Source organism: Micropterus dolomieu, linkage group LG22 (assembly GCF_021292245.1).
Source record: "Micropterus dolomieu isolate WLL.071019.BEF.003 ecotype Adirondacks linkage group LG22, ASM2129224v1, whole genome shotgun sequence".
Taxonomy (NCBI): Eukaryota; Metazoa; Chordata; class Actinopteri; order Centrarchiformes; family Centrarchidae; genus Micropterus; species Micropterus dolomieu.
In genome coordinates, this window is record NC_060171.1 from 8,307,981 (window position 1) to 8,324,788 (window position 16,808).

General features: G+C 39.3%; 1 protein-coding gene across 1 annotated transcript in view; it reads right to left on the minus strand.

Moving 5' to 3' along the window:
* Window positions 1-1,958: 1,958 nt before the first annotated feature.
* Window positions 1,959-16,808, minus strand: part of scamp2 (secretory carrier membrane protein 2) — a 24,650-nt gene continuing 9,800 nt past the window's right edge. Inside the window, exons 6-9 of the mRNA XM_046037760.1 lie at window positions 7,416-7,575; window positions 7,211-7,312; window positions 4,798-4,915; window positions 1,959-4,041 (exon numbers count right to left, since the gene is read on the minus strand). Coding sequence (XP_045893716.1) covers window positions 3,892-4,041; window positions 4,798-4,915; window positions 7,211-7,312; window positions 7,416-7,575 — 530 coding nt within the window. The 3' untranslated portion in view covers window positions 1,959-3,891. The remainder of the gene's footprint in view (window positions 4,042-4,797; window positions 4,916-7,210; window positions 7,313-7,415; window positions 7,576-16,808) is intronic.

Here is a 16,808-nt window from a genome sequence, read left to right on the forward strand (position 1 = left end):
AAATTGTTGAGAACCCGTGGCGTCGGACGTGTGGGGCTCTGCGTTCAAGCTAGCAATAATTGGCAACATCTGCAATGTCTGGTCAAGTTTGCAATAATATTTATGCAATGTCTGGTTACAATTTCAAAATAAAACTATTGGTTGATGTGAAACTGCACTTTGTTACCATATGAAACGTCGCAAACAATGAGTCAGTGTTGAAAGCTAGTGTTACAACGTTGATGAGAGGACTAAGAGGGACTATCCTGTGCATAAGAAGAGAAAAACCTCAATGACTTGTGTTCTCTCCTCTCAAAGTCTGAGCAGCATATGTAGCTGCAGTGAATCGCTGTCTGTCTGTCTTTCTAACCCAGTTGAGCAGTGCTTCTCGGTCTGTTTTGGTCTTGGTTTCTTGCCACAAAACTACATCGCGCGTGAACATGCGCTCATACCATGGCTCAAACGGATGTGCGCGTGTACAAAATGAAATTTATGCATCTGGCTGAGCGGTGCAACAGTCTGCAGCCGGACTTTATTGCATTCCAGCAGCAACATTAGTGGGACCAGTCCAGACAGCACACAGGTGTGATGGCACTCCTCATAGGCCCACATCATTTTAAAACGAGACAATAATTATCTGTCTCTCAGTGAAGGTTTAGTCACAACTCTGGACTAATGCAAGGTGGAAAACAGTGGATTCACATTGACTATTACAATGTTGATTAGCAGGGCAGACTGGGCAATATGGATGTCCATCTTTCAGTAAATAATAAACATACTCAGTCATGTCATAGTATAAATAGTATTTTCCTTTTGAAAATATATTAAAGGAAACCTGGGGAGTCAGTTTGAATGAGGTGGAAGCAGCTAATAACAATATCTTGCAAGTATTGATATTTATGATTTACAGGGGCTATGCTAAAGTCTGTCAGTAGATTAGATGCTGCAACTCCATTCAAATCAGCAGTCTTATTTTCTAGAAAAGATTTCCATTCAGGCTTATTACAGAGACAGACTGTTTCAAAGGAGCGGCAGTAGTGAGAGCACTGCAGTGTAACTGTGCAGCAATGGCAAATTGTTTACATGGCTCACAAGTCAGGTATGAGGGCCTCATAGCAGAAATTTTCTTAGGTGTGCGTGCGCTTACGCTCTGGTCAAAGCCCTTTCTGACATGACAGCGGCAATATTAATGGGCTAAGCAAGGGAAGCTGGTGAGGCACATACTAACACGTTTCATACACTGCAATCAAAAATATATGAAAATCTAAAATTTACATGGGGAATGAGGGGTTCTGTGCCCCAGTAGAGCTTTATGTCTAGCAACGCCCCTGGCCTGTTATATTGAAATATGAGTTTGTGAGTGGGTTTTAAAGCTGCAGTAGGCAACAATTGAACACACAATGCAAAACCTTTTGCGTCTCCCTCTGCTGCTCGTATCACTCTGCTAAGCCCTGCCCACCAAACCCACAAGTTTGTAAGGCTGCAGACGGAGCCGGATGACCTGCAAAAGTGGATGACCACTAAGTCACTTGTCGAAGATATTAGCCCAATCCCACCTTAAAGCCCAAGCCTTGGACCCTCACAGATTTAGTTGACAAGCGCTTAAAAATCCAGATTTTTTCACAGATTATCTGTCTTTTACTACTGTCAGGTTCTAATGACCGTTTCAGAAAATACAGCAGGTTATTTTTGTAAGTTACCTACTGATCCTTTAACCCAGTTTCATGACGTGATTCAACAGAAAATGTGCCTTTATAGTTGTAATACTATCACATTCAAGTAACTTGAATCAACTCTTTTAATTCAAGGTAAACAGAGTGGATGTTTATGAGAACAGATTAATTATGATATCACCTGTGCACAAATGACAAACAAGGGTTCACCAACTAAAGTTAAATTATGTGTATATGTTCAGAATTTTAGTAAAACTTTCATAACATCATCAAAAACTATGAGGAAGAAAACATTACAGCTTTAAATGACAGCAAAGCATTTTATTAGACGCTATATTCAATATTGAAATACAAAAGGCTCTGAATTACTTTCTCCCAAAACAATGCATACAGAGATGTGTCAATGAATACAAATTGTGTGTTTTACAATGGATGTAAGATCGAACCTGTTGCAAGAACATCACACAAATTATGGTTTGCAGTTGTTCTTTAGGAATGCTAACATGTTACATCCAAACTGATGCTTTAAAACATCAGATAAACACACATACATGTTTCAATATAAGAAATCACAAATAGAAAATATACATCCATAAACAAATAATTTAGAGCTTGGTGGTAGAGAGGTACAGGAAGGAGAATTAACCCATCAATGAGAAAAGATGAAACTGTAATACCTTCACTGCATACTGGTGATGCTTTAGAAGGTAAGTGTTATGGCAAGTTTAGTAGAAATTACAAATGAGATACACATCAGGGAAATCTGGGATTCTCTTGTCTACCTGTGACCATCACACCTCATTAGAGAGCCGTGAAATCTGAGACTCTGAGATCTTTTCTGATTATTCTGCAAGATTTACACTGGCTGAGTACACTTACATTTCTACAGTTAATCTTCATAAAAAAAATAAACCATTCCTTCACCTGCATTTACTGTTTGAACCGCTGTCAATCTACTTGGGTTATTTATTTTATTAGCACATCATTTTTTCCATTTTTACAGTCAGTATTGCTTTGGTTTCCTTAGAAATAACACTTGAACACGGCAGTGATCAAAGATGTAGTTAAAGCTGTTTCATAAATATTCTAATGATGACAGTGAAAGTCAAATGAAATTGCATTCTCTCTGTATTCTTAAATGTTTATGAAATAAACTGAAGCAAAACCCTTTGATTTCCTCTGTGGATGTGATCTTTATGCAGAACCCATCATCTGGATACCAAATACCAAAATATACATTTTCCATTTTCTGACATCACAGGTTATTCAGAAAGAGCTTACCAAAACTTTGGTTCCAGACAAAAGTCAAAAGCAAATGTTTTAAAAACATAGCATCACAATCTGAAGGTGATGTGGGGGTTAGTCTGAGAATTCTTATTGTTTTTCCTTTCCTTGAATAATTGACCACAGATTTAAATCATTACTTACAGTAAGAGCAAAATCTAATGCCAGACAATTAACTAAATTATTTATTACAGTTGCTTTTCTTCCTTATTAGACTTAAATTTGCACCACACAAAAAGAGATGGTTTTCCAAAAAAATAAAACTTAGAAGAAATGCTTTTGACACAGAAGAAATGCCAATCAATGCCAAACAGAAACACTGTATGTCATTTATTACAGGACCCACCATTGGTGTGGAGAAAAAAAAAGCGTACTGCACCCAAATGAGTACACGTGATCAGCATGCCAGTACACATGCACGCACACACACGCACATGCATGCATATACACACACACGCATGCATACACACACACGCACACACACACACTGAAGAGCCAAAAGTGCAAACAAAATATACAAAGCCAGGACACAATGAAATAGCAATCAGTCAACTTCATTCATGCTTTCCACCCCAGAATGCACTTGTTGTGAGACTTTCCCCTCGACTGCTTTTTATATCCAAACAGAGCCAGACGACTCTGCAGGAGACATGCTGAATGTGAAAAGCAAAGTTAATGTGGGGAATTGCATGTGCATTGACAGTAGGGGTGAAAGGAGGGAGGCTAATAATGTAGCCTAGCTCAAGGTCTATATATTATAAGGATAGATTATAACTTACAGCTGCTGGCTCCAAAATGCAGGAGTTGTTTCCAGAGTCACAATAACTTAATGCAACTTTGGTGCCAACCAACAAGTTCTCAATGAACCTTCAACCTCAATGAACTTAATCATCTAGACCTGATAACATATAGACCTTGACCTGTTAAATGGAGCTTAGCTTAGCTCAGTCTACCCTTAGTTGTTTCCCCGGAAGGCTCCCTGGGCAGCGGAGGATGCTGCACCAGCTGCAGCTGTTTGGAACGTTTTATTGGTGAAGACGCCCTGTGAGAATTCCTGCTGGGCCTTCTGGAAACTGGCTCCAGTCCGGCGGTACATGCTGTGGACCTGAAGAGAAAGTGATTGTGAGCAAATGGCTTGCCTGGGCCACAGTGGTGAGGCAATTTGACATACAGCACAACAATACAGTTTCATTCACCCATGATCAACTTCTGCATTTGTTTTAACAGCAACAAACAGTTCAAAGCTACATTAAGTGTACATTTACTAGCCGTAGCACATAATGACCATGACTTACAGCGGGGGGAAAAATTATTTGATCCCCTGCTGATTTTGTACGTTTGCCCACTGACAAAGAAATTATCAGTCTATAATTTGTGTTAGATATATTTGAACAGTGAGAGACAGAATAAGAAAAAAAATCTAGATAAATGTCTGTCAAAAATTTTATTTTATTATATTATATTATATTATTTTATTATTTATATATTATTTTATTATTTATATATAAAATTTTATTTCATTTTAGTGAGTGAAATAAGTATCTGATCCCCTCTCAATCAGAACCTGTCTTTTATACAGGTAACGAGCTGAGGTTAGGAGCACACTCTTTCTTTGTCAGTGGGCAAACGTACAGTGATGTTAACTGATATTAGAAACTCAACAATTTATATGCCTGCGGCTGGGATTTTTGGACCTTGAAACTTCTCATCGAAGCCTCACGTCTATGCTCACATCTTTAGCCACATCTAAAGACCTGCTGGCGTCACAATTCCAAATTTAATTCCCCCTCACAAGTAAAAGCACAGATTACTCAAAGGGCAAAGCTGCTAACCTACAAATATTAAGAAAAGTGACTCTCACCATCTTGAGCAGGATGACAGACAGCACAGCGCAGATGGTGAAGAGGATGGCCACTATGATCATGATGGCTCCTACTGCCTTGTTTGTTCTGATGACGGTGAAGGCAGCGATCCAACCACTGTAGTCAACAAACATCATTAAGTTTCAGGTGATCTAACAAACAACTTCAATAAAACATTTGTATACAAGTAAATTCAGTACACACACAGATTGTAAACGAGAGTTGGGTTATATTTAGGGAGAGAAGAAGAATGTGCTGATGAAGCACCATGAAAAGCTGAGAAGATACGAGAAGAAGCAGAATGTAGGTTACCAATCATATTTTACTTTTCTTTAATCATTCATGTCATTATAATGAACATAATACAAGTGGTATTATTACAAGATGAATGTGTGCTCTAAAAGATCAAATAAAACACATTTCAAAGTGTGGGCATATTTTCATATTAAATTCTAAAGTGCCTTTGTTGTTTTCAGAATTTGTTATAATTGGGCTGATTTGCTTCTCATCTGCATTGGGAGAGCTACAAAACAAGAGTCCCCTTGACTGTGTCTGTTGGCCATGATGAAATGGAAAAGGGAAATGAAGAGCCACTTGGACAAGAGTCATTCTGGAAAGTGCCATTTTGAAATCAAAGGGCTCTTCCATCTTCAGTTTATTTAAAGTGCAAATCTGAGTCTCTGCACACAACAACAACGTATAGACTGAGGTTAGGACATTTGAAAAAGTTCATATACTGTGGCAGCAATACCACAACTGTGATAAACAAGTGAAACTAGGAGAGGCCAGATCATAATGGACAAGATGGGTTTAATAGAGCCTGCCTCCTCAATTTGCATAGGGAGAGTATTCAAAAGAAGGGGCGCTTTAACAGCGAAAGCTCTCTTTTCTCATAAGAGTTAATTAACCGGCATAAGCAGAATGTAGTTTATGGTCGGACGCACCAGTCAATAAGAGTTTGTGGAGTGCAAGAACTTTAAAGTAAGTGTTACCTGCTGGGTGTTCATACTGTAGTTCATTTTTAAGAAGGCAGAATTCTAGCAAAACCTTCTCTCGCAGGCCACTACCACCACCCACCGTCTGCACACCATGCCCGCATTACTACGAGCTAATACCAAAACGTTACAACTCTGTACCCATAAACCAAAGATCAACTAGCTAATGTTAGCGTAGCAAGTCATGGCCAGAGTAGTGTGGTCCCCCAAGTAGAATGGCGCTCCCTTGTGGTTAAACATAGGGAGTCATCTCGGTTTTATCTATTTATTTTATCCATTCATCCATCGTCAACCGCTTCTCCTGCATACAGGGTCGCAGGCCATTTATTTTGTTTTAATTTTTAATACATTATTATAATAACACACACACACACACACACACACACACACACACACACAAATTAATTGTTTGAAATGTATGAAACTAATTGTTCTAATGTAATTTATATGTGGCTTTGGCAATATTGTTGTTATGCATTTATGCCAATCAATCGATCAATCAAATCAAACCGCTAATGAGAACAGGAGCACTGTGCTGTGCTCATGGTGACCTCTGAAAACATTGTTAATCAGGGTATTACAAATTGCTGGCAGTATTGTTACCATCAGAATCTTTCACCACGGTATATAGTCAGACTGGTATACCGGCACATCTCTAGACAAAGCAAGAAAGAGAGTGAGTGTTGGCAGAACGTAGCAGAGACAGTGAGCAGCAGAAACTTACAGAGTTACCAGCAGACAGAGAGGCAGCAGGCTAGAGGCTGAAGGATGGAAAATCTCTGTCAGAAGAGATGAAAGAATGCAGTAAATGAGAAGGGGGGAGGACAGCAGCTGATAGGTCAGCTGATTGGTAGATCTTCTGATACTAAAGGTAAGAAATCACATGTACGGAAAACTTTTTTACATCAATCCGGAGGAATGGTGAATTCACCAATTAATCAAGTTAATTTGTTATTCACAGGTTCAGATTAGCTATTATTTAATGAAAACGGCACCAATTTAAGTGTGAATAAATTCACAGTTCATAGTCATGTTTTATTTTGATTGTTAATTTTTCACACTAAGATTTGTGCAATAACATTCTGTAAGGTCTTTATGTCATAACATTGTTTGATTTTTTAAAAATTTCAAACCACTGTTAGTTACAATCGTACAAAGTTTATCATGATTTTGTGGCCAAATCTACAAATTAAATTAATGGGAATTATATTTAGACATTTTTCAGACACGTGCTGCCTGAACTTGGGGCCCATGCTACACTTCAATGTACCATATATTTGACCAAAATGTACCTACCACGCCCATATTTCTGAGCACATTTTTGATACTTCAATGATCACTGAAGACACGATCCGAACCAATTTATTTAACCCCCCCCGCCCACAAATGTGTCAAAATGACTCAAAGTGTGACTCACCTGTTCCCCCACCTGGGGATTCCTACAGACTGGATGATGAAGACTACCACTTGGCAGAAAAACACAAAGAAGAAAAAGAAGAAGCTGAAGGAGCTGTCAGTCCTAAAAATGAGAAAAGACATGCATTTCACTCAAAATGTTCGCTGATAATTTCAAAATAAAAGTGACAACTTTTTCTTCAGGGCATTAGGAGGAGGAGACTCACTTGAAGGCCTTGTAGACGGGCCGGTACCAGCAGAGCAAGGAGCAGGGAGCGAAGAGGATGAGCCAGAGGATGGAGAGGCCAAAATCCACACCATAGGACGCATCAGTGGTGAAGTAAGCCAAACACGCCAGCAGGTTGAGGAACAGAGTCATACAGTTGACTGAATAAACAGTGGATAGAGACAAGAATCAATGAAAATGTTACCGTTAGCATTATCATCATACATCTACTGTAAATACAATACAACCTGTAATAATATTATAGTAATTGTTTGTCTGTCATGTACACCAGTACTGTTTACTGAAACTAATGTTGGTAAAAAAAAGTTTTAGTATTCATGTATTTCAGAGGAGCCAAATACATCAAAGTTTTAAAATACAGGTGCTGGTCATTTGATTTATTTCAGTAATTCCATTCAAAAAGTGAAACTTGGATATTATATTCATTCATTACACACAGACTGATATATTTCAAATGTTTATTTCATTTAATTGTGATGATTAAAAATGACAACTAAGGAAAATCCCAAATTCAGTATCTCCGAAAATTAGAATATTACTTAAGACCAATACAAAAAAAGGATTTTTAGAAATGTTGGCCAACTGAAAAGTATGACCATGAAAAGCATGAGCATGTACAGCACTCAACACTTAGGTGGGGCTCCTTTTGCCTGAATTACTGCAGCAATGCGGCGTGGCATGGAGTCGATCAGTCTGTGGCACTGCTCAGTTGTTATGAGAGCCCAGGTTGCTCTGATAGTGGCCTTCAGTTCTTCTGCATTGTTGGGTCTGGCATATCGAATCTTCCTCTTCACAATACCCCTCACAATAAGATTTTCTACAGGGTTAAGGTCAGGCGAGTTTGCTGGCCAATTAAGAACAGGGATACCACGGTCCTTAAACCAGGTACTGGTAGCTTTGGCACTGTGTGCAGGTGCCAAGTCCTGTTGGAAAATGAAATCTGCATCTCCATAAAGTTGGTCAGCAGCAGGAAGCATGAAGTGCTCTATTACTGTGTTGATTGTTTCACAATCCTCTCCAGGGTGCGGTTATCCCTATTGCTTGTACACTTTTTTCTACCACATCTTTTCCTTCCCTTCGCCTCTCTATTAATGTGCTTGGACACAGAGCTCTGTGAACAGCCAGCCTCTTTAGCAATGACCTTTTGTGTCTTGCCCTCCTTGTGCAAGGTGTCAATGGTCGTCTTTTGGACAGCTGTCAAGTCAGCAGTCTTCGCCATGATTGTGTAGCCTACAGAACTAGACTGAGAGACAATTTAAAGGCCTTTGCAGGTGTTTTGAGTCAATTAGCTGATTAGAGTGTGGCACCAGGTGTCTTCAATATTGAACCTTTTCACAATATTCTAATTTTCTGAGATACTGATTTTGGGGTTTTCATTAGTTGTCAGTTATAATCATCAAAATTAAAAGGAACGAACACTTGAAATATATCAGTCTGTGTGGAATGAATGTTTACATTACACAAGTTTCACTTTTTGAATGGAATTACTGAAATAAATCAACTTTTTGATGATATTCTAATTATATGACCAGCACCTAAGGGTAATTCATGCAAATAAATGTACTCAAATTGAGACCACAAGTTAGTAAATTTTGTATACAATAGATTTTTTCCCCTTCTATGACCCCAGCCGGGCATTTAAAATATTAAAATTGTGTAGGAAATCACCGGACACCATTTCCCAATGTTATGTTTGTGTTTTAATGTGGGAGTTTATCGGACAGAAACAGACCACAGGTTTGTTTAGGTTTTGTAGTTTTTTTAAAAATTTCCTCTGTAAAAGTCTGTGTGATGGTGCTTCGTGTCATCTGCTCGTTTACTGATAGTCAGAACAGGTGTGTCTCATTAGGACCTCAGCAGTGAGTGATCGGAAACTGGGTCAGTCTGAATACAGCACACAGTAACATCGTGTATGCAGAAAAGCAATATGTTTCATTGTCCTTCAAAGTGATGAAGCAGTAGCCCCTGAAAAGGGTTTTTACTTTACTTTCACTGATAATTGTGTTGATATTTTGTGTTATTTTTACATTACATTTTTTGTGACATTTAATAAAGAATAACATTATCGCAGCCCAGAAATGTTAACATTATGAACTAAGTTACCGTTAAAACTGTGCAGAAACTGGCTAACCAACAGCCTGCCGTTAGCTAGTTAGCCAAGTCCCATAACTTCACCAACTAACGTAACATCATCCTCATCAGTGTGGTTTTCCACTTTAATTTTGAGTGCGACTCCAAATCCAGACCTTCATGGGTTGATAAATTTGATTTCCATTGATAATTTTTGTGTGATTTTGTTGTCAGCACATTCAACTATGTAAAGAAAGGAGTATTTAATGAGATTATTTCATTCATTCAGATCAAGGATGTGTTATTTTAGTGTTCCCTTTATTTTTTTGAGCAGTGTATTTAGGTTAGTATAGCTTTCTAAGGTCTACTACAGAGACTGTAGTCATGTTCCGTCCCACCTTTTGCGATGTGGGTGCAAAAGGTGGGACGGTGAGTTTTCAGCAACCTAAATGTTGAGATTCAGTCTTTCAAACATTATTTGAGCACATTTTATGGCATGAATGGAGTTTTTGTTTCATTGCTTTATGAAGTTAATTTAGAACAATGTTTGGAGTGTGTTAAATAAATTAATCTCATTTTTGAAGTGGCAAGTTTTTTTAAAGTGAGGGAGAACAGCCCGAGTCTTTTAACGTGGAAACGCCGACACACAGCCGAGCTGAAAGAATAAGGCTGATATTTTCATACAGCTCATGTTTGTGTGTGTGTATAGCTTCATTTGTAATATTTTTATTTATACCACAACTACCTTTATTGTTTTTATAAAATACAGCAAGAAAGTCACTCAGTGCGTGAAGTAAAAAAACTGGTTAGAGCCAGCTGACGGTTTAAAAAAGGAAAAACAATTTCCGACAGGCAGAGTCGCATTCTACCAAGCACCACGTCTGTACAAACCCCACATTTACCAGAACTCTACTGGTTAATAAGTTAGTAGTACTACAAACCGAAGTAAAACACAAACCTGGAGCTGAAGAAACCCTAAACGTTAACGGAAAAGACCCGCGAACCTGAGTGACTGAGGGAGAGACAGAGATGTTCTCTTCTCAGTGTTCTTCTGTGTGAGTGAGCAGAGCAGGACACAATAAATCTGTATGTGTGTAGGGGAGGGGCTGTGACGCTGTGACTAGCCTATCACAGAACGCAGACACAGTCAGCTACCCAATGAGGATTTTATTCAATCCGAGCACAGATATTGACTCGTACTCGTTTAATACTCGTACTCGGCAAAAGTGCTTTATTCGTACTGGATACTCGTTTCAGCCGAGTATCCGGCTCAACTGTCACGCTGTCATTTTAAGTTATCTGTTGCTGGCAATTCAGCTGGTTAGTCAGGCCTGATGAAGAGGTTGAGAATAGAGGGATGAACGGGTTGAGAATAGAGAGATGAACGGGTCGAGAATAGAGGGATTCATATGTAAAGAGACATAGGAGAAAGGTCAGAAGGACTCTTGCGAATCAAAGTAGTGCTATTATGCCCTTGTTTCCGTTGCTGACTTTCATTACCCAGACAGTCAAAGCCTATGGAGTGGCTGCCATTATCCAGATACAGAATCCAGGGATTAACTGGGTGGGGAAATAAACTATTTTGTTGATGCAGAGGTTGTTGGTACTCTGCTGCTACCAGGATGTAGATTTTGAGTCCATTTCCCCTGGATGCCTCCTTGAAGATGAGTCGTAGGACTGGAGGTGGAACCACGTCTGTCGGTGATTCATGGCCCAACTCCATCTGGACTGGAGGTGGAACCACGTCTGTGATTCATGGCCCACAGGTTCTGCTTGGTCAACCCTGGGTGAACTGGTGTGATCATGTCCCAGTGCAGATCTGATGAGATGACCAGCTGCTGTGGTGACCCAACAGTAATCAGACCCAACATTAAGACCGGCATGTCGGCAGAACTTCAGAAATTGGTTGTTTAATTAATATGTTTGCTGGCAATTTTTTTCCTATATTCAAATATTGTTGTCAAGTTTTTCAACTATTTTTTTCACAAAGGTGAGAAATTTGTTTGTTTTCTTGAGTGGATCTTTCTGTGTAGCTCGGAGAGGAGTCTTCGCTGAAATGAGCTCCAACGTGCTTTGAATATATATATATTATATAGGCCTATATGACGTAATTGTCCTTTGCTGCCACACATCAAAGGACAATTATGTCAAAGGTTCTACCAGTAAATGACAGCAGGTGTGACGTCAGGAGTGTTTCAGTAATTTAGTTTTAAAAAATGCTGAAGGTGTGAAATTTTGTGACTGACTTACAAGGTTTATGGTAGTTTATTTATCATTCGACTAGAACGAAAATATAGATTGTAGCCCCTTCATTCTACACGTACAGAACTTATAATTAAATGTGTATTAAAATATTGTAACATATAAGATAAAACAAAATTTAAACAATCTAGTGCTGTTGTTACTTATACCTGCAGGCCGCAGTGAGGAGCAGGGGTGGATAGTATCCTGTAAGCTGTTACAAGTAACGCAAATGAGAAAAACAAAAAATATAAAAAAGGTTTTAGGCAACTTTTCACGTTCCTTATTTTAACTGTTGCCTACTATACTCTTACTCCAGTGGCCTATTTTCTTTGGGCCAGTAATCTACTTTTTTACATTTTCCATTCATACCTTCATTACTTATCTAGTCTGTTATATGAATTTTGCTTTATGTCATCCAGGCTGTGCGCACAGTTACGCAGGAGAGCTCTGGTCTCCTTTGTGTTACAAAGAGACGGGCGATTGTCACACATATGAATGAGCTGGCAAACATTTAGAAAATCAGGCAAATATTTCAGACTTTATTGTTCTACCAATACAACTGAAATCCAGTGAGCGCACACCATGGAACTGCTGGCCGTGTTGGAAAGCAGCCTGCTTTGCCCTCTCACAAGCCGATTTAACACCGGCAAGGAAAATACTTTTTCACTTTACATTAACAGCATATTGGAAACGTATTTAGTGTCTGCAGAGCAAATGTAGATTAGGCCTACACAACATCTCAGTCAGATGATCACTGGATTGATTCTGATATATTAAAGTGGTTGTGTTTTGCATTATGCTCGCTCATGAGTTCAAGCGAGCACGCGTACGAGCACACGCCTGGTTGCAATCTTAGAACTGCACCGCTAGTGGCCGCTGGAAACTCCATAATGCCCCTTTGATTGCATTTGAAATTAATTAAATTGCTTTACTTCTACTGTACAGAATTTTGCCCTGTTTGCGGAGACTCAGTCCTTTTTGTTTTTTGCAGTCAAGGCTAAACTGAAACAACTTTAGGTGTAGTTACAAAGCAAATGACTATCAATTCACATTTAGTAAATAAGTAAATAACCATGTTGACATAGTAAGCTTATTTTGTAATCAGCCAACCAGTAAGGAAAAGCAGTATAATACACACACTGAAAGCAGTCAATGTCTCATAACCCATCTCTTGCTTCCTCCCTCCCAAAAGTTTCTTCATGACAACTACATAGTTAAAATTAACAGCCAGACGACAACCTCAATAAACAAATTAAGAATAGAAATGTTTAATATATAAAAAGCAGCAAAGGAACATCAGAAAAACATACATATGAACAAAATGGGCGCACACTATGTGGCCTAAAGGTCCTCCTCTTCCACTTCATACTGGGTGGTGGCATCTCTCATTTCTGCGCACATGAACACAAAAATACCAACACTATCCATATTACTGTACTAAATCACACAATGTGCTGAAAATGCAACATTGGGGCCAAGTTGTTTAGTCTATTTTATAATCTGCAATCTTCTGTACTGGTCTCAGCAGGGTTCGAGTTATAATCTGAGCTTTGTGGGGATCTCTAATATTTTTGCATTAGTATAGTTTTGTAACAAAGCTCAGCCAGCAGAGGTCACTCTACCCCAGCTGAGCCACCTAGAAGCTATAGTTTATAGCTGACTTGTGTTTATACAGAGAGCCTCGGTCACTCGCTTCTGCTTCCGGCCAATGGGCCCTTATTTCGGGAAAAATATATACAGTAGTCAACGGCGAGAGACGATTTCTTTTTATCCTGTTTGAGCCCTGAATGACACACATGATGCTGGTCAATTTAAAAGATAATTTTGCAAGTCGCAGTTTGTTGTAAATCAGTAAAGTTACATGTCGTTTTGTGTGAAACCCGTTAAATGAACTACATCTCCCGTCTCGCACAATATACGTCGGCAACATGTTAGCGCTGTAACGCTAGCTAACGTTCATTGTTTTCTTGCTATTAGCTAGATACTTAGCTATATTTCACGCAGAAATATATCTCACCTGATGTGATTAATCCAACGACTCTCGGTCCTTTTTATCACATCATCCTCTCATGTAAGTTTTTTGACGTTAGCTTCAGTCATTAACAGTTACCACGTCACATACGTAACTTTTGGGTTTGTGGTCTTTGTAATTATGTATTTTCACACCAACAGTTTCACATCAAATTGCGACTTTCTTGACAAACATATGTGTAATTCGGGGCTCAATTCAAACAGGATCAAAATGTGTGCTGTCCCTTGCCATTGACTACCATACAGTATTTTTCGGAAATAAGGTCCCATCGTGGTCCACTGAAAGGGGAGGGACTTAGGCCCTCTATATCAAAGACTAGGCTAGCACTGCTACCAAAGGAAGCTAATCACTGAATTTGAAGGGTGTAGAGAACGTCACCTGCCTTCCAGCTGCTCCTTCAGCTGTTAAAAACTCTAAGCTTGCACAATCTACTGTTACCCTTTCTGTGTCAAAACAAAGCATTTCCAAAACAAATCTGTGGAGTTGTATAATAGTCTATTTTTTCAAATTTACGAAATGTGATTCGCCATTGTAATGTATAGCAGGCCTATTATGTCAGTTAAGTAATTATATTTAATGCAGCCTGTTGTCTTTAGTCATTTAGGCCTACTTATGTGAGAAACCTGGTGAGTTCTATAAAAAAAACATCTGTAGCTCTGGGCCTTTCAGATCTGTAGTGTTACGTGTTTTGTTTAAAAGTCTCACCTTTTGTGTCACTTTGACATTTGTTTTTGAAAAAGCGAAGAAGGTGATTTGAACTTAAAGATATAAATGACAGGAACAAAGCTATTCCTGTTATTTGTCAGTCGTTTATTTTTGTGTTCATATGTTCACTAATTTATGGACCAATATGAAAAGTATTTCCTTTTTTTTCTTTTTTCTGTAGTTCGTCTTTCTGTTTGAGCACTTTATATAAATGTGTTCAGCAGCTGACGCCACATATCACCAGCAGAAGGCAGCAGTCACTCATTTTTATTTATCTATGTAGAGAATAACTCCAAAATCAAAAAGCAACAATAGACTTAATTTATTTTTTAAACCTATAAATTATTGACTGAATTTTGGCACTAGAATCTATACTACTTTATTAATTTATTTTTACTTTTACAGATTTGTTTGTGTTTAATTCCTCCTCCAGTTTTTTCCCCACCACCACAAGTTTGTTCACAAACTATTTCTGTAAGACAAGAAAGAACAACTTGAGATTTTTATGAGAGATTTGCTTCTCGATTAAATATAAAGATTCAGGGAAAAAAAACTAAATGCTTAAAAACAAGGAGCCTTATTACAACAACCGATGCAGAAAGACTTCAGTTTCTCTTCTTCAGGACGAGGAAACTCGAGGTTTGGTTGTTCAGGCCGTAACGTCTGATACTTTACATAACTGTGGAAATCTGAGACATTATGTTTATAACGTCTTCCAGTGTGAATTCATTTTTATCATCCTCTAACCGGAAACAAGTTTGACAGTAAGAGGATGAAGATTAGAGGGGACGCTGTTTGGATCCTCTGGACCCTGCAGACCTTCACTCCCACGGAGAGTCTGCTTCCTGCAGCAGCACTTTAGTTTACTTTGGTTGCTTTTTGCACAATTGAAAATAGATTATATAGTAGAATAGAAGATTTTTGTGGTTTGTCTGATTATGACAGTTTTGTGTACTGAACTAGTTTCTGTTTATTTACATTGTAGAATATGTTCATGTACTACATTGACTAAAAATGAATAAAGAAATGTCCGTCCACTTGTTGTGAGCGCAGCAGGTAGAGAAAAGGCCACATTCCTGCTTAGTGACGGGGAAACAAAGCTTTCTGAACTTTCACTGCAGACAAATGGTTGAAAAGGGCTTTCTAAATGGCGACGCCTGCAGGAAGCGCCCGGTGCTGCAGGCGTCTGGATGATTACATCCAAGGAAAGAGGAAGCTGTCAGCTCACAACTTGCTGCCGTTTGCCATCAATGTCCCTGTCGCTTCATCAAATGCTGCATAGATCTTGTCTAAATCTTAAAAATAACTCCAGGACTTTATCGTCTCTCTCAACACCTGACATGCTGAATCTTTATAAAAATATTAGATTGTGGTTAGACAGTGTTGGAACTTGAGTTTTCTGCTTTGAACCGGCCCGTCTTCAGCAGAGAAACGTCCGTACAGGTCGATCATGCAGCAGCTTATTACGACCCTGTTTAGGTTCGTTGTTAGGTCGCGACCTCCAGTTCAATTTTATTTATATAGCGCCAAATCACAACAACAGTTATCTCACAGCGCTTTTCATAAAGAGCAGGTCTAGACCGAACTCTATGATGATATTTACAGAACACTAGGAGACAGAGGCAAGGAAAAACTTCCTTTAAGAGGCAGAAACCTCGAGCAGAACCATGACTCAGGGTGGGCGACCATCTGCCTCCACCGGTTGGGGTGAAGGAGAGAGAGAGAGAGAGAGAGAGAGAGAGAGAGAGAGAGAGAGGTTGCTATAGACTAAATGAATGCAATAATGGGATGAGGTTGCATACAGAGGGAGAGAAAGTAGAGGAGAGAGGAGCTCAGTGCATCATGGGAAATCCCCCGGCAGTCTAGGCCTATAGCAGCATAACTAAGGGATGGTTCAGGACTCACCTGAGCCATGCCGTCTCTCCGGATCAGACCAGGTCTTCCCCAGAAAGTCTGCCAATGATCAACAAAGCCCACATCGTTTGCTGGACACCACCTCGACAACCAGCGGCGGAATGACGACATGCGGCTATACATGTCATCACTGGTCAGATTTGGCAGGGGTCCAGAGAAAACTACGGTGTCCGACATTGTTTTTGCATATGTACACACTGACTCAACGTTAATCTTAGTGACCTCCGATTGGCGTAACCGGGAGTCATTACCGCCGACGTGAATAACAATCTTACTGTATTTACGTTTATCCTTAGCCAGCAGTTTCAAATAAGACTCAATGTCGCCCGCTCTGGCCCCAGGGATGCACTTAACTATGGCCGCTGGCTTTGCTAAATTCACGTTTCTCAAAATGGAGCTGCCAATGAT